Source organism: Rhodnius prolixus, unplaced genomic scaffold (assembly GCF_049639745.1).
Source record: "Rhodnius prolixus isolate KJV_2025 unplaced genomic scaffold, Rpr scaffold_5, whole genome shotgun sequence".
NCBI lineage: Eukaryota > Metazoa > Arthropoda > Insecta > Hemiptera > Reduviidae > Rhodnius > Rhodnius prolixus.
Window position 1 is genome coordinate 7,698,545 of NW_027411624.1, and position 22,584 is coordinate 7,721,128.

The window sequence follows — 22,584 nt, forward strand, 5'->3', positions numbered from 1 at the left end:
TTTTGAAATTGTAATTTACAAGCAATAAACTCCGAAGTCTCTTTCACATCAAGAGACGAGAGGATATTGGTTTATGGTCTACACTACACCATCCTTCGTCGACAGATCTCCTAACATTTGGACATCCGCAATAAATTGTAGAATCTCGATGTCAATGTGTCAAAAAACACAGTATTGGGCTGCCCACAGTCAGCTGGCAGGAAATGCCTTGACTAGGAGCCGGCATAGGATTTAACTAAACGTACCATTCGCAAACCACTATCTACAGAATACAATAAATATAATTGTAAACACGTAAAAATGGTACGTTTTAAAAACCTCTTGTGGAAAAAAAATCTGGCATTTTTGTTTGATATTAAAATAATTTCATGCTATAAATCTTGGTAGAACAATTGTAAAACGAACTTCCCACAAAAAATAAATAAATAAATAAAACAAAACAAAAAACGGTATATTTGCTTTTTTTATCGTGTGTTGAAGAATCATTTAAGAGAACATTCTATAAATAACTTTTAGTTATTAAAAAAAAATTACGATGAATTCCTTATATTTATTTTTAGACAAACAGTGTCACCTAAATTCTTTTAAATAACCTGGAACCTAAATATCTAATAAGTTAATTTGAATACCTTTTTACAGATGATTGCAATATTTTTAAACAAATAAATAATAAAGTGATCCCCGACGAAAACCAAACACTTTTGAATCATAGATTACTAGCCATGCATTAATAACCTGACATAATATAACGTCAAGTTATGACATCTGATAAATAGGTACACTAAAACAAAGAAAAATTGAGCATATGTACTTCAACTAAATAAATGTAACCTATAAATAAAAATAAATATTTTCAACATCTCTACCTTTTCTAAAATTAACTATGTATTTCCAAAATAAAATCGTAAAAACAAAAAAAAAAAACCTTAAAGCAACAAAGCCGTAAAATGACATAAATAACTGGATGGGCTCTTGAATAAATAGATCTACACAACAGTAATGTTTATTAATAATACAATAAAACTACTTTAAATATATTATATAACTTTTTCAATTTTTGTTTTGGAATTTAACATTCACATATATTATTTATGTGTAATCTACGTAATTTAGTAAAATTCAACTTCAGAAATTGTTACTTATTGTTTAAAAAAAATATCACCAAACAACAAAAGAAAATAATAATTAAAATCTAGAAAATATCCCACAATTATAAAAAAATACAAAGAACGCAGATCACAACATTCCTACAATCCTTATTATTAATAACTTAAGAAAAAAACATGGAAAGGCTAAAATCCATTTTAAAACAACTCAAAACTTAGAAATCCTGCCAGAAACTATTATAATTTACAACAAAATTTCGACAAACTTCTTTATCATAGTAACTGATTCGGGAACGTACGATTTTTTCTTTTCACTCTATCCTGGTTTCCCAAGAAGATCCATTTGGGGTGCTACCACAATTTCTAAGTACAAGAATCAAGATTGTTCTTTTTACTTGTCCAATAAGTGAAGTTTTTAAAAACTTAGAAACTATTTTTAGAAAGAATAAAATGGAAAATTCAACATTAGTCATCACGTTCTAACACAAGTTAAGTCTCTTCAATTCTAATTACAGTTCAATAATATCTACTGCTACAGTAAAGCACCACCTACTCTCATTCCTCACTCTGTCTAAATCTATCGTGCACTTCAATCTTCTTCCATCTCATTTTAAGGACCGTGTAATAATCAATCGAGAGTATTCCTGGCAGCCGTACAATATTCTATGAAATTGAAGGAATTAAGTCAAAATTATTTAAATGAAAAAAATGGACAGACGGCGCCCGAGAAAGCCTCCACTGCTACGGACTGAGAGAAGACTGGGGTATATCCAGTGAAGCTGAAATTTAAGGAAATATTTTGCTGAAGAAAACCTCAGTTAAAAAAGAAATTAAAAATTTCTGAAGTCCACCATGAAACAGGACGTGTCTTTTTGTTTTATTTAGGGAGAAAATTATTTTAAAACGTAACGAACGATTGAAAATATTGTAATATAAAATGTTTAATAGTAATAATTATGTGTAGTCCTCCAAAAAATAATTTGATTATTTATTTTCAAACATACAATGCCACAACTGGAGCAATTACGGATAATGTGCTGCAAAATATTCTTCCAAAATATTTGCACTATTTTGAATATGTTTTATAATATGATTAATAACCATATCAGCAACGATATGCGTTACAATTCATAAGCAAACATCCTGAAATATCTATGTATATATCATAATAAAGGAAGCAATACTGAAATCAGTGTGGTTGATGAGCTTGCGCCGAGAGGAAAAATACAGAAATCGTTGTACGAAAAAAAATTCAGAAAAATGAATTTAACTAAATGCGTTCATGACTTCAAATTATGAAACAGCTGAGAAAAATTAGATTCAAAATTGGAGCTCACTTCAATTCAATATGAAGTTTTTCAAAAATTTGTTTCTTATAATTCTGTCCTTAATTTGATGATTAGGATGCTGTAAGTGTTGGCTATATGACTATTATTATCATTTAATTATTGAAAACACGAGTACACTTTTCAGCTAAACGATTAGAACTGATAATTATTCTTAATAATGTAATTTCATTACTTCACCATTAGGTGCTACTCATCATTGCATATTTTTCCTTAGACTGTAAATTGAGGAGGGAGTGACTGATTAGGGATTACGACCCAACAAATTTATTATGGCATAAATGTGAGGGTTTACTTAGAACGTGGGTATCTGTAAATGTGATAGGATGAATATGTGATGTAGAGTTAAAGCTTGTCCTACAGCTTCTCTAATTTCCAAGTAGTTGTACACTTCAACTACCTCTGCAGACGCTATGTGTATTTTGAGAACAGGAACAGTTAGTATTCAGTGATGTTAAGATACGATGACCTCAAGAACGCCAGGATCCCTGTAGCAGATTTACAATATAATCTGCTCAGTTTCGTGAAGTTTTTGCGATGCGATATCAAATTAATTGCTGATAACATATCTCTCACTACACTTCCGGGTACTCTGAATTCAAATATAATGAAACCAAGGACAAGGTGCGAATTATGAAGATTACGAAGAAATAGGATTGCAATAAATTCTGTGATGCAGAAACAAATGTTCAGGAAGAAAAAATATTTAGGATGCAACATAATCCGCCACAAAAATGCTGTAGTTGTAGCAATGAATACTGGCAATTTTGAAAAATAATTAAGTACTAATTCTTTGTAACGAACATAATTATTGTAGTATGACATGACTTAGAAAAATTAATCTAAAAATATACATCATTTTCAAAAAATTGTACAGTTTTTTCGTAATTTAATCAATTTTTATTTTATCTTTTATTTTTATCAAAAATACAGGAGAATAACGAGAATTCTTATAATTTCTATCATTTGTGGTAGTCCATAAATTGGGATGTTTTTCAAAGACCACGGTAGGGTAAAAATTAGCCAGAGATTAAGGAGCAAGGTTGTATTTTGTTTTAGCGTATAGATTTTTGAACTCACCAGTATAACTATTGAGATTTAATATGTGTTTTCAACTCAGATAGACTAATATAAGCTACAAGATATAAGAGATAAGCTTCTAAGTTTAACAAAACGCTTCAACATCATGGACAGAATCGTAAAAAGTAAAAATCTTTTACTTAACATAGAAATCTAGATATTTAGCGCCACGCTTGAGACTTCTTTTGACAACAAACTTTGAAAAAATACACTTTTTCGAAGAAACGGAGCAATCCTACAAATAAACTAATTCTGTACCAATGAAAATCATTTGGAAATCATTTGAAAGGAGGAGGATAAGCGACAAATAAATATGTAGATATATAAAATGAGCTTATTGATAAGAAGTAAACAATGTATTCTGAATCAAACATGAAAGAATGGAGTATGAAAAACCAATGAACAAATCTTTTCAGTAGAAAGCAGCCTCTGCTCTTCACCAAAAAGAAAGATATCCACTGAAAAATGCACATCACAAATTCATATTCAATGAATAAATTTCTCTCTCTTCAGAATGGAAGACTTGGTGGATTTAATCTTCATAACAGATCCTTTTGTGAAATGCAAACTGCGATCCTGGAATATTACAAGAACGGTACTGCTTTCTAACTGATTTTTACTACAAAACTTAATTAAAAAAAAAAATTAAACAAATCTGGATGCAAAAAAAAAAATACATAATAGTTTTTACATGAGAAAACGATAATAGCTATTAATCGGTTTTTAGAAGGTACCTCATAAACTTTTTAATTTCATTACGTATTAAATAATTTCTGAATTATTTTTAACCATCGACCGACAAAATAATCAATTTCATAAATACATATTAAACTATTAAATTTTAAAAACTTGTTTAATACATCCTAAATAGTAATGTAATGTCTTTATAAATCCAAAGTTTAGTATTTATTAGGTAATAATACATTAAAAAGTTTTTGTTTCTTTTACTTATTTAATCACAGTTTCATACTACTTAGGACCTACTGACATAAAATCTGTTTGAAGAAATTTAAAAATTCCTACGATATATCAAATTACGTCTTTTTTTTTATTTTATAGTTTTTCAAGATGAAATTTTTTTTTTTTTTGTTTAATTGACAACACACATAAATTATCCGTTTACATTTTTTTCCTTACTATTTTCATTTATTTATTTTTTTAACTAGTGCAATTATTTTTTTAACAGTTATCTAGTACTATAAAAATATTCTTTGTTATTCGATTAATTTTCCCTTTTAACAATAATACACTCAAATATGGACACATTGTATTCAGCTAAATATCTTTTTAAACTGTTAATGTTTATGAGACAATTCCACTATTTTCTAGGTAATATTTTAGATTACTTTCAGTGAGACCAATTTGAAACAACACATTTCAAATTTATGAAAAATAATTGTCCTGAAACCACAGTCCACCAACATAAGAGTTGATCAGCTAATTTAAAATATAGCCCTTGTTTATTTGCTTTCGTTCTTAATTCATTTGAGATTTTTCCCACAATATTCTGAGATTTGGATATATTCTTCTTATATTCGATTAAATTTCAAATTTCAATCTGGCCAGATTAGCATAAGAAGAAAAGCTTGCTTTGTGCTTAAAATTCCAGAAATATCATAAATTCAAATTTTTAAATTATAAGCCTATCCATGTCAGCCAATGAAGCAAAATGGGATTGTTTTCAGTATAGTTTTATACGAATGGAATAAAATTCGATAATAAGCATGATTATTGTATTCCATCAAGCTTACGGAATCCACCTATTTTCTGAGTTCTTCATGAAACCTCCTGTTTAAGACTGATAATCTAGTCTTGAAATAATTTTTCAATAACCCAGGACTATAAAGTTCATTTGTACTGTTAAAATATTAACTGGGTAGTGAGTTTATTCTGCTTTTATTATTATTATTTTAATTTATTTCTAACAAGATAATAATCAGCGATCATTGAATTCATTAAAAATATTGTTTAAAATCCTAAAGAGAAAGATTAAAAATAAGACGAAATTTCTGTATGAGATCACCAAGAGAGGAGCCTAAACTTCGCTAATTTTCTTTTCTTTTTTTTTTTGGCGCATCAACAGCTGAGGTCATTAGCGCCCGGAGCTTTTTCCAGTGCACTGCCGGCCTCCGGACAGTGTTCTCTCGTTACAGACAACACTGTCCATCAACGGACAGTGAGCTGTAAGAAGCTCCTAGGAAGAGAAAATCTAAGGGTCAGCTGCTGGATTCGAACCCGGGACCTCCGCGTGGGAGTCCAGTATGCTAACCTCATAGCTAATCCCTTCCCTAACTTCGCTAATGATCGTACATTCCATTGTATACCCCGAAACTTATACAACTCAAAACTAATCTTGAGAAAATTCCTAGTCTTCAGCTCAAGACATGTCATGGTTTGAAACAAGTCCACATTTCTCCCATGTATTCTAATATAATTAAAGGCTCCTCTAATTAAAGAAAAAAAGAATCCTCTAGAGGGGAAAAAGGATGGCCATCTTTTTAGAAACCCAAACCAAGGAAGCGTTTTTCAATCCGAGTATCCATGATTTGATCAAGTTTGAAAGATGATAGCTAAAAATATTGATAATTTTACCTAACCTATACTTCACATTTTTTTAAAAACATTTATTATAAAAAAATAAACCTATGTTCAAAAATTCACACTAAAAAAACACTAAATCAAAACCGACAAGTACTCTTTTCATCATTCAAATCATTCTGCCATAATTACAATCAATTATTTCTGTTTTTCATCATGTTTTTAGTTTTTATTCAGTGAAATAGAAACGAAAATTACTTTTGATGAAACATCTGGAATAAAGTTATTTCATATATCACAAAAAAATATTTTTAGTAAATATATTTCTCTGAATACTGGATAAAAATAACAAAAAAGTATGTAACCGAATTCAAAAATTAAAAAATTGAATTTTCTATCAGTCTTAATTAATTTTAATAACTAAAATTGTACTTTTTACCGTTTGGAAACTAAACGTCACTTTTTAGAATTATTACAAAATAAAATACTTGCACATAATCTTATTCTTCCTAAGCGTATATTCTTTCATTCCCAAGTCTTAATCCTGTGGGACCACTTTAGATTCATCTAGTAAAAATAAATAATTAATTCTACAATCAAGGTAACTAAAGTTAAATCCAGTCAAAAACTAAAACAGCTTTTTAGTTACTAAAACCACTGTGAACGAAATAGTGTTAGAGTTCGCTAAAACCAAAATACTTGCTCACAAAAACTATTTTTGCTAGCTTCGTGTTTGAATTGTAGTTGTTGTTGGGCCGCCGTAAATGGCTCAGCGACACTAAAGGTGCTGACGACACCGCTCACAAGGATTCACTGGAGATAAAACAGTCATTCGCGGTATAAAACCGTTAAAAAGAAGCTTGAATTACACGCACAACTTAAATAAAACTTATAATTCCTAAAAAAAAAATCAATTGAGTATTGAATAATTTTCTAAACCTTTTTTGCTTTTAAAACACTTCAGTGCTGTCTTTTCGTCCAACAAGATGTGCTAATTTTTTCTTAGGAATACAAAATATTTAAATAAATTGTACAATAGATTTGAAATTTAGAGGTTTAAAGATATAATTAAGGATACTTTTATGATAGAAAAGTTGGTGGCTGTATGGTGAAAAGCCAAAGCAAAAAATATATATATAATAATTTGTTAAATTTGTTTCAATCATACAAACTCAGGTATACGGCTAAGGACCAAAATGAGTGAAGTATTGGAGCAAGAAACTTGAGCGATAAGAAAAACATTAACATGCCGTAATGCTTATCTAAATGAGTTAATTGGAACCTGATGATGACATTTATCATTAAGCAGTAATCTTATTTATTGTTCAAATTTTTGTGAAAAAATATGAATTTGTTTCAAATTAGAAAAAACATTTTCATCTACATAAGAAAATGAAAAAAAATAAAGGTTCACTCAGCTAAATAGTTAATCAACTATAAAAACACAAAAACTAACCATTCTCTTTTTTGTTACAGAGTTAAAAGTTTCAAAAGCTTAAAAGACAAAAAATAAAATTTTTGAAACATATATAATCTGTATACATATATGTATATTATTATTATTATTATTTAACAGCTATTCCTTAAATAAATTTACAACAATTTCTAAACATATCTAAGAATATGAGTACAAAGTAAATATTAGAGATCTTTCTTATTATCAATCACATTCAAACAATAACATAAAACCGACGAATGGTTTTTAGGCTAACTTTTAAGAAATGATGGTACGAAGGCTGTTTTCGTAGAGATGTGCCAATATTTGCCAGACGCGCATCGGTTAACTGCCCGAGGAGATAAATGAAGTTGTTCTTACGCAACTATGTTTCTTCAGTTGAAAAAATATTTGTTGTTAATTTGTTAACAGTTATTCCTTAAATAAATTTAAAATAAGTAAATTAATGCCCAGTCCAATGCTGGTTCGTTTAAAACGTACATATTTTTTTTGTTCCAAAGTCCAGATCTTTCTCTAATACACTTCATATGGGCGCACCTACGACTCTTAGTTGAAACTCCTTTCTTTCCTTTACAGGACTTCCTGATGCTTCTGGTGACATGGAATCTAGTTTTTTCGGAAAGATGTCTAGTGTTCTTAGGCCTAAGTTTGAACCAATGTTAGGAGCAGTTCTCAGGCGGTCGCTAGACATGATCTGTACGAATACCTGGCTGACAAAATTTTACAAGATCCAGCGATTGTTCCAGGCAATACTACTGCCGTTCATGATACTTGAAGCTCTTACTTAAGAGCAGCATTGCGGCACATAAATCCATCCTGGTATACACTGCGGTTAACATACTGTATGCGACTTTACAGGGCATGATAGGCGCAGAAAAATTATCTTTAGAAGTGCAACTAGTTAACCCAAGTGTTCATGTAGAGATTACGACTGAAAGAAAAGATAACAGAATCTTTCATCATGATTACATGATATACTTCGAGGCCACAGAGATTTTAGAGAAAAATCCGAGATAGAACCGAGAAAGTTTCTCAAACTTGAAAGAACTAAAGATCGGCTTAACAAATTTTTTTTGGTTAACTGACAGTCATGACACATCTCATGCTCAAATCTTCTTCTTAATCTCCTTTTACTTTATAGCGGTACATTTTATATTATTCACAATGGAAAACTCACATAAATTTGATTCTTTGAATCACAATTTCATAGGGGATGATTTAAGAACACCTGAAAATCTGCTAGGATCATTCATTAATGACAGCTCATAAGTGTTTCTACAGAAATTAGCAATAAAAAATTATAAAATTTTAGTTTTAAAATAAGTGATTGAAAAAAGTACAAAATATAGTTCAGACGGTACTATTTTAAAAGAACAGCCAGCATTAAAAAAATAAATAAAGAAAACAAATCATTTACTATCGACTGTAAGTACCAAAAGCAAGCACACAATTTAACTAAGAATAAAATGAGAAACCACCTTTCTTATTATTTACTCAAATATTTTTTATTTTCTCTTGCAATTATGAACATAAATCAATATTAGCCACTTAAAAAACATTGCCTTTATTCACTTTTCGGTTTCAACTACCCCCATTAAATACGTGGTAGATAAGATGACCATACTAAATAATGTTTTGTACAAGGTTTGTTTTTGGGACGTTGGAACGTACCTCGTCTAAAATAGAGTCATACTGCAATGCCTGTTTCTTAGAGTGATTTGCACATCTAACAGCTTAAATTTTGCTTGAATAAAAATGTTAATGAAGTTTTTAATTATTTTTTCAGAAATATGTAGGTTCACCCTCTTCCTGAGAGGAATGAGAGTCAAGACCTATTCTAACAATGTTTATAGATGAGTCAAGACTAAAGTTGTTGAATTGGATTATAAACTTCACAATAAGAAATGCTTGATTTTTATGTATAGCACACTTTGTTTCATACAAACTTGATTTCATCAAATGTTTACCAAAAAATACAGTTCCTTAAATTTGATTAACTTTATTAAATTGTTTTCTTTTAGGTTGTATTTTATTAAAAAAAAATACACGTTCTTATTTCTTTGATTTTTTTCAAAGTTCATCATACAATTTCGAAATGTTACTTCTTTTCCTTTTCTGATATTATTTTGAGCAATATTGTTTTTGAAGAAGATAAATTTTGGACTAAAAAACTTAATGACTAGAATTAATTAATTTGTATATATGTATGATTATTAAAAAGTGCACTAAAAAATCATTTATAAATTTCTTCGTACTACGCACTGATTATCATTTTTAAAACAGTTCACGTACATCAGTCGGTAAAAATAAATGTAAAAAGAGATGAAATTTATTATTAAAACTGCCCGATAGGACAGTTGTATAAGGGTTGATAGTCAAAAACTGCACGAAAAAGCGTGACGTTGAAAAACACCCAACTTTGAAAATTTTTCACTATGTTTAGAGCTGTCCTAAAACGAGGAAGAATGCGTTGATGCTCCATGGGATTTAGATGTGACTACTCGCATAAAAAATACGTAATACCAAAAACAAAAAGCATAAAAATAGGAAATTTCGCCCCAATCTAACAAATATTTAGTAATAAGACCCATTATTATTTATTTTCACGTAATAATTTTTCTATTTTTAATCTAATCTTCCCTTTTTTCCCTATCAAATGAGGAATCTTAACTTGTAGATGTTCTGTCATATTTCATGAGTAACGTAAATAAATTTTCTTAATAAAAATATATAAATGAAAAATCTTTTGCTTTTCACATAATTTTTCACTAAACAGAACAGAACAGTATTACCCATTTCTACTTTTATCATTCACATTCCGCTATGAGACTTCAATAAATGAAAGAAAAATACACCCAATTAGATAAAACGTTTACTTTAGTCGCTCTTTCAACTGACCTAACTCGACTTTCCAGAAAATAATTTGTTGATATTGAAGAAATATTGGTTACACATGGGTAGTAACTTTTAAGAATTCCTCTTAAAATTATGATTATGTCTGTATTATGTGTTATTATAAAAATAATATTTTAATAATAAATAAATATGTTTTTGATGACTGATTCATTAATCCAGAAGGAAGATAGAATAACGCATTAAATAGCTAATAAATCTTACTTACTTCCACTCATTTTGATTTCGTAAGAAAACTGTACACAAAAAATAAATAAAAAACACTTTCACATTTCTTGTTTTACTAAATTCTTATATTACATTTGAATCAGTACTTGCTTAATGTGATTAAATTCACTTAGTAAAATTCCTTGTTTCTCTTCAGAAGGTAGACTAAGTACTGTCTAACCTTACTGTACTTATAATTATTATTTACCTTCCTAAGATTAAACAATATAGAAAAAGAAGTAAAATTTCAAAGCACCTATTAATTTGAAAATCTAAATACCGTTTTTAAATTTCTAAATAATTAATAATTATTGATGTCTAGACTATCTTTTTTTTTAGAGCCATTATTATTTTATGTTTTAAATTTTTTGTATTGAGAAAATACTAACCTAGTGCATGCATTAATAATTTTTATTGGACGATGTTTTCTGATAGGCTGGTTACATTTTCTCCATTTGAACGATGAGATGTTCCTCTCTATAAGAATCATTATCCTCCCAACAGGAAACAGCACAAGAATAAAGGAAGACGGTGCCAAACTCCAAATGGGTACCACGATCAGAGCCGACTAGAGTAAGACGTGGTATCAATGTTGGAAGCACTTGTAATTCAAATAATAATTCAGCTCCACAATGCCGACAAGAACGTAGTTTTTCTTGGAGTGGATAAAGAAATAAGGGATAACCACCATATCTAAAAAGAAAAGAAAAGGAAGAATTATAAGTATCACAAATTTTTTAAAACTATAGAATAATTTGACCATAAGTCATGTTTTTGTAGTCTTGTAAATGAAAATCTTATTCAAGTTAATACAAAAATGATAACTGATGAAGTTGAATTGGAAAGTTGGTAAATTTATTTCTAAACTTTTCAAAATTTCAAGAAATACATATCAAGAAAGAGATAAAGTTCATCAAATTAGTAAAAACTACTCTTTCACTTTTTAATTAAACAACAGAATTAGATTTTCGACACAAAAGCGAAACATAAACTGCTGGAAGGAACCAATTAAAAGGAAGATTATGAAACTACTAAAAAACGTTTTTCATTTTTGATGAAAAGTTGTGAAGAACAGTCTGGTTTGAAGACTTAATGAATACTGAATATTTAAAAAAAAAGTTTATATTTCCATAAATACAAACCTCAAAATATGTCCCGGATTTGCTTGTATCCTTGTTATAAACTGATAGAAAAGTTTATCACCATGTCGTGGTAATGTCTTTTCATAATGTTCTACTCCAACGCCAGCTATATCTGAATCTCCTTTGTCCATTGATGATTTATTAAATAGCATGTCATCGTCAGATATTTTGGTTTGGTAATCTTTTAATACATCTTTGATATGTTCAGAGTTTGTGGGGCTCATTGCGCTGCTTAATTCTTCTTCGCCAACACTTATGAAATAAGAAGTGAATTGCAAACTTGAAATCGGTACCTAAATGAATAAAAAAAGTTTATTAGCTAGTGAAACGTCAGCTCTTATGATGAGATTTTATCATAGAGCTTAACAATAAAACAAATAAAAATTATTACTGGAATTGGCAAAAATCTTTTTCTTTTTGGCAATGGACATAGAGTCTTTTTGTAGCCCAATTTCTTATTATTCCTTTGCGTTTTGGGTGCCATTGGAGGGTGCTCTACATCAGAAGTTTCTAAAGGGGTGGGAAGATGTGTATGGATTTGAGAACAACTGTATTGATACAGTTTGTACAGTAACGACTAACAGATCTCCACAACCCTGAAAAAGCTCATAAGGGACACCAATTGCAAATAAACCTAAAGAAATGGGTCTTCGACAAAAAAGACTTTCTTTGGCCATTACCGAAAAAACCTTTTCATTAAAATGATAGTAGAGTATTATTCATCTTTTTTTTGGTGAATAATTCATTAATCTAAATAAAAAGGATTATTGTCAATTACAATCATCTTCAGAGCTGAGTAACATATTTTGTAGATTTTTTTTTTTTTTTCATATCATCAAATCAATGTACATTGAAATCTGTTTATGTCAAATATGTTTCACAGCCCTGAAGATGACCCAGTCTATAAGTCGAAAGCTTAACAATAAAACAAATAAAAATTATTACTGGAATTGGCAAAAATCTTTTTCTTTTTGGATTAATGATTTGTTAACTAACTTTATAAATAGTCAGATCATAAATGTAAAGTCCTAAATCTAAATTTTATAAAGAAAGTTCTTAATAATTACTTCAATGAATTTTCCATCAAACGACAGAAAAACTTCTAAAATTATTCTCCATTTTATATTCATAAACCAAGTTCAAAAGTGCAATTAATTAACCGTCACATAGGAATGTTTTTAACTTTAAATCTACGCATTCAACCACCAGTAACTGAACAACAGACCTTACTTCATTAAATTATTAACTCTTGTATCAAAGTTCTTTACTGCACTAACCTGAGGCATTGGGGCAGCTTCCTCAAGCATAGCAATTAAATTAACCTGAGGTGCTGTAGGAGTATCAATGGATACAACTTCACCTTCGTCACCTTCAATCATAGCAGTTGCCGTGGGCACAACACCAATAGCTCCTTCGGCACCAACAGAGCCAGCACTGTTTGCGTTGCATTCATCAGAAACTGTCAGCATGGCCAGGTTTCTAGAAAGGTCGGCATCACTTTTTGACCACACAGCCTGTTAAGAAGAAATTATTTAATTTAAAAAAGTTCATGTGATAAATTTCCATAATTTTCTTTACTACAGCTAACTTCATGCTAAAAATACAAAATGCAAAAAACAGAAGAAGTAAAGTTATATTAAATTCAAACTTTTTTATTTACTTTATATTACTTAATATTAGATTGGGAGAAGTAGATAAAACTTTATGTAACACACGTTAGATTAATAAACAGGGAAAGTTTTATTCAGTAAAATAATGTTCCGCGAATAAAGAAGCTACCCTTCCTTTTTCCAAAACTTAAAACACATATTACCTCAATAGTGTTGCCATTTTCTTCATCTGCCCAGGCGTCTGCACCAGCAATGTGCCAATCATTTTCTACGGCATTATTAACACTGTCATCTTCACCTCCTTGGAGCGATTCACGACTGGAATCAATCCGAATTTGGCTTCTCAAGCAAACCCAACTGCAAAATAATTAAGTCAAAAGTTACACAATAATCTATTTTTACTTCCGCTTGTTCTTTGTAAAAAATGACAGATGTTTAAATCTTTGTAGGAAATAAACCTTGAGAGACTAAAGATATTAAATAATAAAAAAGAAAAGAAGAAGAATGGTCTTTAAAACAACAAGAAAAATAAATGTAGTAGTTAAAGAATAATTTGAGGTTCCACCATTTCACTAGCAAAAGAGTGCATATTCTAACTACTTTCTCTTATTACTAAATTATTACAAGTTTATGAAGGGACATACATATATTGCCAAAATATGTACTAATTGCCCTCCATGAAATTAAATTTTACCTGTTCCTTGTTTTAATTAAAGAGATATGTGATCCCCCCTAAAACTCTCTTGAACAAATTTTTCAAATAAAAATAATAATTTATACTTTAAAGTAACACTCACTTACCTGCCATTCTGATTCCAACAATTTGGATTGATGCAAGCAAAAATATATAAAGTACGATGATACGAAGAATAATCTAATGGAGCATAAATCTGTAAAATCAATGGTAAGTTTAATCCGCATAATTTGCAGGTAACAGAGGTTGGTGCATCACCAGGCCAATCCTGTGGAGAAATCAAATGAAAAATTAAAAATCAATTATTTCAAAATGCAATCTTAATAGACACTACTTACAGGTTTTCCTCCTATTTTGTTCACTACATAATCCACTTGATCCTTGTATTTATCACTGATAAGCTCATCCTCATAGCCAAGTAATACTCGATTACCAATTCTTGCCATGTTTAACATAGCCATTAGATTAACATTAGAGCATTTAATTTATGTGGGCTCACCAGTTACACGGACACAAACACCTAAGGAGGAACGTTGTAAAGCCTGAAAGCGGAGTTGACATTTAAAATCAGTCAATATGGTGTGAATGTCACCAGACCCATTATACAATTAAAAAAAAGAATACTATTAAAAGAAAAAATACTGTAAACTTACCAAATCATATCATGATTATTAATAGCTAAAGCCAGTAGGAATTTGAAGGATTATTAAAGTCATCCAGATTTGACTAAAACCGTTTGGAACACTCTTCACTGAACACAGATCTATGATCTCTGTTAACTATACCTGTGTACTATCTAGTATCTACTATATATAATGTATTATAAATCATCTGAAATCATAGAGTTAAACAGCTGATTGACAGAATATCGATTATTAACTACTTTAAAATGAGGAGATTGTTTTTAGATTAAAAAATAAAGCCTAATATATTTGTTTTAAAACGTAACAAATAAAATAATAACTTATAAAAGTTTAAATTTGGAATTTGTTGGTAATTTTAAGGTTAGGTTAGGTCATATAAAAAAAACTCGTGAGTTAAATCGTATCCGCAAGGAAACCGGCTTTGATAACGCCACTTTCTTAATCGTCGATAAAATGAAGTAAACTATCGCGGTCAGTATTATCCATTATATTTGTTCGGCCATTAACTACTTAAAAAAAAGACATGAATTTTAATGTAAAAGTATCTTTGAACTTGTGGTTCCTGCAATCTTTGCTGCTAGTGTCTCAAAACATAGCAGAAGAAATTGAATTCGAGAGCAAATGTGTTCAGTACAATGCAGAAGAGTTTGCGGAAAACATTAACAAGAAAAACCATTTCGTTATGTTTTTTGCACCTTGGTAAATATTTCCCCCGTAAATAATTATGTTATATTTGTTTCTTACTTTCATAATTCGGTGTGCTTCTTAGGTGTACACATTGCAAAAGATTACATCCAACTTGGGAAGAACTCGCTGATATGCTAAATTATGAAGATAGTAGAGTTACTGTTGCTAAAGTAGATTGCACTACAGAACCATCAATTTGCTCTCAACAAGACATCACCGGATATCCTACGTAAGTAGTTTAATTTTTTTCAGTGTATCATACAATGTTAAAAGTTCACTCACGTTTGGCCTTTTTATTACAGGTTGAAATATTTCAGTACTGATCTTTTAGAACCAGTCAAGTTTCGCGGGACTCGAGATTTACCATCTCTTACAAACTTTTTAAATGAACAGTTAGGATCAAGTTTAGTGGTGAGATTTTAAATTAACTAAATTTAGTTCAATCTATAGTTTTCTAAAGCGAAAGAATAGTCAACTTGTACCGATTTATTGTTTCTTTCTTTCAAGAATACTGCAGCCTATGAGATCGAACTCTATACATTAGTGTACCTTCTCATAAAAAAAAAAAAAAATCTTTAGTGAGTTACTGTGGTAGATGCTCACTGTGAGAACCTTATTTTTAATGAATTATTGGCTGTGTAAAGTACTTGTTTATTGAAAGTATAAGTAGCTTGAGCTATTTCTATGGAAAAATGAACTATCTGTCTATCTGCCTGTATCTATATTTTGAGGTGCAAAAACAGAGTTGTATATGATGGTACTGCTTTAAAACTATAACAATTTATTTCTTCCGCGTTGTAGAACTGCTATTGCGAGATATAGGCATTCAGAAATGAAATGTGATAAAAACCCTTAAAGTTATATTCTTTCTTTGAAGAAATCTGTTTTCAACTTAGAGCTAAACATTGACATATTCTAAATGTTATACTGTGTTAAAAACTGTCCGACCACGAGAAATGTGTCTTTAGTTGTGGTACAAATGGAAGAAAGCACTCTGCGTCCACCACGAGGAGTATTCTCAACTTGTGAGATTATTGGAAGAAGGCAGAAGTTACCAATATATTGGGAGTTGCGACAATGTTCCGCAAATAATCAATTATTGCGCTACATCATAAAAAAAGCAAGAAAGGGATGTTTTAAGAAATCATTAATGTTCGACCGACTGAAGTGATTATATGAAATTTTTGATGTTTGTTTTTACCATTTAACTATAATAATTTTATTTTGTCCTTGTGAAATCATCGTTCGAGAAATATTGACATTACTTTCCAGAAACATGCTGAAGAAGATAATGAAGTATTAGAGAAAGGTGCTACAGAATTATCAGATGAAACTTATGCATCACATTTGTCTACAGGAAAACATTTTGTAAAGTTTTATGCGCCGTGGTGTGGTCATTGTCAGGTACTTTAACAAGTAAATCTTAAAGCTGCTACATTTTCTTTTGCATAATTCATTCATATTTGTCATTATCTTCCTTTCAGAGACTTGCGCCAACGTGGGAAGATGTAGGAAGTACCTATTTAAATTCTAAGTCAGTTAAGATTGCAAAAATTGATTGTACAATTAACAAAGAAGCTTGTAAAGCGTACGACATAAAATCTTATCCTACTTTGTTGTGGATTGAAGATGGACGAAAGGTTTGTAATTACCTGGAGTTATTTTGTTTGTTTAGTAAAAAACTAGAAATGCCTTCATTACTAAGCATAGAGATACTGCTTTTCTTCATTTTTTTTTCATGTAAACTTTTTGCGCAGTAAAACTCAATGGCCAGTACAATTTTTATATTTATTTTTGAAAAGTCTGTAATTGACATTCTTCGGCCTTTACTATACAACCTCATCCTCAGTGTACAGCACGGCTTCCATTCTGGTAGATCGACGCTCACTAATTTGTTACTATTTGAGGACTATCTACGGAGAGCCTTAGTTACTGCCAAGCAGGTCGATGTTATATATCTTGATTTCGCCAAAGCTTTCGATCGTGACAATCATTCTAAACTAATTCAGAAACTATCCCATTGTGGAATTCATGGATCACTACTTGACTGGTTTTATTCCTATCTCACCGCAAGACATCAATCTGTTAAATACAAATCAGTAATGTCAGAAGAATTTCTTCTATCATCTGGTGTACCTCAGGGTTCTATTCTTGGCTCTTTTTAATAGAAAAGGAATACAAAATGTTGAGTTTTTATTATATGTTATTTGAAATTATATTTCTTTGTAACTGGGTGATTGCCCGTTTTGTAAATAAATAAATAATTAAATCTGTATAGCCAAAGTTTGCAGACAACATCTGTAAATATATATTCTTATTTACTTTTAATTAGATCGACAAGTATCAGGGTGCTCGAACATTAGATGAGCTTAAGAATTACGTTGTGGAAATGCTAGGAGGAGCTGTGGATCAAGTGAAAGAAGACGAAGCACATCCTCCAAGTCCAGTAATATCACTTTCCGGGGAAACATTCCATAAAGGAATTGCAACTGGATTCACATTTGTTAAATTTTTCGCTCCATGGTGAGAAAAAAAAAGTAACTAAAACCGATATTGGTCGGTAGGCGAATTTTATTGCATGATTGTTTAAACAGTGCTTTTATTTTATCAGGTGTGGTCACTGTAAAGGATTAGCTCCTACATGGGAAGATTTGGGCAAGAAATTTGCTTCGAAAGAAAATATAATAATTGCAAAAGTTGATTGTACAGTGGAAAATAACAAGGAATTATGCAATGATCAAGAAGTAAGTTGATTTTTTTTTTTAAAAGTTTCCACATGAGAGCAAAGTTCTTAGAAACCAATGTTTTTCAGTAATTTTTTAGTAGATATGTACAGGGCGATCGATTTTGGAAAACATGTTCTTTTAACTTGTCAAATTAGGTAAATAGTCTTTAAAACAAATTCATCATACTATTAGAAGAATCAGCCGCAATTCAGATTAAAAAAAAATGTAGCGTTTTTTCAAAATTCTAATTTTTACCTATAATCAGTTGCTTTCAGCTAAATAAAATCACTTTATTCTGGACTTATCAAAAAAATATCTTTAGAGAATCTTAAAATTCGATTACACTTTTAAAAGAAAGGTTTTAGTCTGAAATTGGCAGCAACAATCCATTACAAATCTCTTATTAAACCATTACTTTCATACACATTGTTAAATAACTTTTATTTGCACTTTTTCTTCAAGTCTAAGAAAATTGTAACTCGGAATATTGCGTTTTTCATTGTTAGAACTGTTAAATGGTTTTTATCCTACTACGTAGTAAGAACTACTTTAGTTTGAAAACAGTCCTTCGATCCAATCCTTTATTTTATTTTTTTTAATATTTTCATATATATATTTTCTTTAATTTTTAATTTTGTACCAATAATTTTGTAATAAATACCCTGAGAACAAATAAAATTATACTTAAACTTATTTTCTTTAATTAGGTTGACGGATTTCCCACCCTTCTTCTGTATAAAGATGGAGAAAAAATTGAAGAATACAACGGCTCCAGATCGCTTGAAGACTTATATGAATTTGTAGGTAAACATTTTGTACATGATGAGCTTTAAAGAGAGACAAATTTTGCTCATTAGATTTGTTTACTACCTCTCTAAGTAATTCCTCTAACTGTTAAAGTAATTTCAAAAGGATATTCATTTCCATTTATTATAAGGAGGAAAAAAAGATTGGTTCTGTTTTATATGAAATTTGATACTTGTTTCTTCGTTTGCACATATTATCTTTAAATTTGTTTGTTTGTTTTTGTTTTGGTTATTTTAGGGCAATAGTAATGCACATGAACAGTTTTCACTCCTATCGTTTGAACGTAGCGACTAAGTTATTAAATAATCGTCTGAACTAAATAGATTATCACGTAGGTTTTTATCCCCAATACAAGCAATATTCTCTAGTTTCTTAGCAAAGATTGTTCCATTTACTCTGTTTATGTTTCATGGTAGAGCGCTGAGTTGCAATAAGTGGCCCAGCAGCAATGAAATAATTTTTACAAATTGTTAACAATGAGGAATTCAATGATAGCTTGTAGACCTAGTATTCGGAGATCCTGGAATTTAACTCCACTCAGGACTTCCCTTAGATTTTCTCTTCCAGTGTCATTCGCTGGCTGGTGATAAACAAATTTCTTTTTAACAAAAGACTATTTTCAAATGCCGTTATTGTACTAATAAAGTTCCGGCTAATGACATGACTATCATTAATAAAAAAACTTTTAACTTCTAATTAACAATTATTCTTATTAGTACCACGTGAACACCAGGAGCATGTCGAAATTAATGTCCGTATGCATCTCCTGCTACATACATAAAAGCCTACGCTGCTGAACAGTTGCTCACGTGCCCTATACCTTCTAAAAGCTTTATTTTAATTTGAAATAAAATTGTTCAGGTTATATTTGGTATAACCTCTAATCGTTAAAAGTAAAAATTAATACATCACATATATATTAATGGATTTTAGTCAATGTGATCGAAAAAGCTCACTATTTATTAATGTATTTACTTTTTTTATTTGTGTAAATAAATTAGCTCCGGAAATTAAAACTTATATAAAACCAAGTGTTATTTATAGAATAATGTTTTGGAAATTAGAAAAAAGAACGTAACTTAAAAAAAAAAAAATCAAAATATTTCAGTTTCCTTTTAACATTTTATGGTAGCTGTTTATAGTATACCTAATTTGTATATTATAGTCATTTGAGACTGTGATTTGCATTGTGTATACATTTTTTATACTTTTTAAAAAAAATTGTAATCTGCGGAAAAAAAATACAAATTTCCAATGATTAGATTTAATTTTGTGTTGTTATTAAGAGATTTGTCAGATACCATAATGTAGATTAATGTAAAATTTCACTTAAAATAACCAAAGTAGTAAAAAATTGTTTTTTTTAATTATTTATTTTTTCTGCCCTTTTAATGTGTTTTAACTATCCTGCTCATATCTCCTTGATACTATTAACTATGCTGAAAAAACAGCTAGTTTGAATTTAGGGTATTACTTTGAAAACCATAAGTTGTACACAGTGTCCAACATCAAAATTGCTCAATGCTTTTAAAGTCCGAGATGCTAGGTATATTCCAGGCACCAGAGTGGACACAGAAATCATCCGATTTCGATTTTCTTCAGGCAAGATAACTAATCTTGTGGGAAAATTACAGTACGAATGATGGTAATGGTATGGACTTTTAAGTGCAGAATGTAAATCGCGCAGAATCGAGAGCAGTAATGAAGTGTAACGAAAGAAACTCCTTATCGAAAGCGGCAGTAGGTTTCAATAGATACGGTACATAGGAAATGAAAACAACGGATTTGCTAGAAAACAATGCGAGTAACTCCCAATGATGTGCAAAGATAAGGTTGCCTAATTACGCCTTATCACTAGCAAGATTATTTAAAGGCTCATTAATACGCCGCATAGAAATATTAGTGGACGCATCCTGTGCATACAATGTTCTTCTTAGAAATTAATCAACGACATCAGCCCACATTGATCTTGTCCTCATACAGAGGATACAGGTTAGTGAGGAGTTTGCTACGTCCGACCACATCTTCCGTCAAAATCAAAGTTATGTTACGGTCCATGGCAGAGTTTCCACGCCCCACGGATGGAGTATATAAAAAAATAAACAATCTAAGAACAACCTATCGCATTCTCTACCTCTTTTAAAACCAGAAATTAAGGTTCTCTACCTTATGAATATAAAATGATAGTTCAAATTCTCTAGTTTAATTATTGATTACAATATATGCATTTCGTACAATACAGAGTATAAAACAAGTAACAAAAACCAAAGAATTGATAAGAAACGAAAATGCTTCAATTACTATTTTAATTAAACTTAATTTTATCTTCAGTACCAAATAATTGCTTCTTATATTAATGATTCCAACTTATTATAGATGTCCCAGTACGTTAAACTTCAAAAATATATTTGGAAAACCATACTGCGTAAAATGGAATATAAACTGAAGTACGAAATCTGAATGTGAAATGAGACATACGTATGTGCTTCTTTTACCAGCCAGTTCAGTTTTGAATAAATAAAAACAATGGGGTAAAATCTGTTTGCTTAATCATTCAAAAATAGAGAATTGTAATTGTGATTTAAACTTAATGAATTGACTATTTTAAAATATTTCATCTTACATTTATTTACCTCAACAGTTCTAGCATATTTTTCTTCGTTTATTCATCAGTTCTTATTTGCATTTTCTTTATGAACTTTTGTTAAGGAATTGGCTGAAGCAGAATTACAATTTATACATTTTATAAAAAGTAAATAATCATTTTGTCCCTTTGAATTGAATCTATATAGATCTTTTTAATAAATACAAGTTCCTTGAAAAGATAAAAAACAAAAAGATAAAAACAGTTTTTATAATAATTTCAACAATTATTCTAACACATATCACAAATGGATTACGATCAGTACTAATCATAAAAAGGACGGACCCTAAACTATATATTTTCTTTCTTAACAAAAGAAAAACTAACAGCAAATCATTTTTTAAACAACATTTCATTAGTAAAATGCATATTTTCACATTTTCAATTCACTTATTTCATATTCTTAGGTTTTTTTGTTTTATTTTAGCTTGAAATTTAAAAAAGGAGATTGTAGAAAAAAAGGAAAGATTGTAGAATTAGTACCAATTAGAAGTTTAGTATCCCAATTTCAATTTAAAGATTTAAATTTATTTTCCAAATAAATATAAATAAAACACCTCACATCGCAATTTACCTCATCAAAGACTTAAATTATATATTCTTTAAATCTATTCATTTCTTTCCAATTTATTTGCTGCATTTTTTTAACACATTATTCAAAAAAATCAATAAAATTCAAATATATTATTTTCTTCATTTAGATTTTCAAAATGGCATGTAAATTATTTTCTGGAATGATATTTAAGGCAATATCCTCGATCGAAATATTATTTTTAAATTTATTTTTTCAGTGTAACGATTTTTGTACATATCATCAATTAATTGACAGCTTTCTTTGGCATTAAATACGAAGAAAAGGTTCTTTTTGTTTCTTTGTTTTATGTAACTGTAAATAAATAATTCAACTTACAAATTCCAACCCTTAAAGAAAGAAAATGTGAATAATAGAAAAATCATTATATATTGTCGAGATCTGATTTGCGT

At 29.8% G+C, this 22,584-nt stretch overlaps 2 protein-coding genes across 6 annotated transcripts; one reads left to right on the plus strand and one right to left on the minus strand.

Moving 5' to 3' along the window:
• Positions 1-430: 430 nt before the first annotated feature.
• On the minus strand, positions 431-14,907 carry LOC141458477 (programmed cell death protein 2-like). 3 transcript variants are annotated; one of them, XR_012460999.1, is made up of 8 exons: positions 14,746-14,907; positions 14,431-14,634; positions 14,200-14,360; positions 13,602-13,755; positions 13,066-13,302; positions 11,789-12,081; positions 11,036-11,339; positions 431-781 (listed from the first exon to the last, which is right to left on the minus strand). XR_012460999.1 is itself a non-coding variant. In XM_074136499.1 (7 exons), the coding sequence occupies exons 2-7, from the start codon at positions 14,551-14,553 to the stop codon at positions 11,087-11,089; spliced, it is 1,221 nt and encodes a 406-aa protein (XP_073992600.1). In that variant the 5' UTR covers positions 14,554-14,634; positions 14,746-14,906; the 3' UTR covers positions 5,017-11,086. The 3 variants fall into 3 exon arrangements, 1 of the variants encoding a protein (XP_073992600.1); XR_012460998.1 differs by lacking the exon at positions 431-781 and adding an exon at positions 5,017-9,270 and having other exon boundaries at positions 14,746-14,906; XM_074136499.1 differs by lacking the exon at positions 431-781 and having other exon boundaries at positions 5,017-11,339; positions 14,746-14,906.
• Positions 14,908-14,969: 62 nt separating this feature from the next.
• prtp (thioredoxin domain-containing protein pretaporter) lies at positions 14,970-21,536 on the plus strand. Of its 3 annotated transcripts, none has more exons than XM_074136495.1 (9): positions 14,970-15,435; positions 15,506-15,652; positions 15,726-15,834; positions 16,696-16,827; positions 16,908-17,063; positions 17,756-17,946; positions 18,035-18,167; positions 18,857-18,949; positions 21,333-21,536. In XM_074136495.1, exons 1-9 carry the CDS (start codon positions 15,260-15,262, stop codon positions 21,414-21,416), a joined length of 1,221 nt encoding a protein of 406 aa, XP_073992596.1. In that variant the 5' UTR covers positions 14,970-15,259; the 3' UTR covers positions 21,417-21,536. The 3 variants fall into 3 exon arrangements, with proteins under 3 accessions (XP_073992596.1, XP_073992599.1, XP_073992598.1); XM_074136498.1 differs by having other exon boundaries at positions 14,972-15,435; positions 18,857-18,953; XM_074136497.1 differs by lacking the exon at positions 21,333-21,536 and having other exon boundaries at positions 14,972-15,435; positions 18,857-20,097.
• The last annotated feature ends 1,048 nt before the right edge of the window (positions 21,537-22,584 follow it).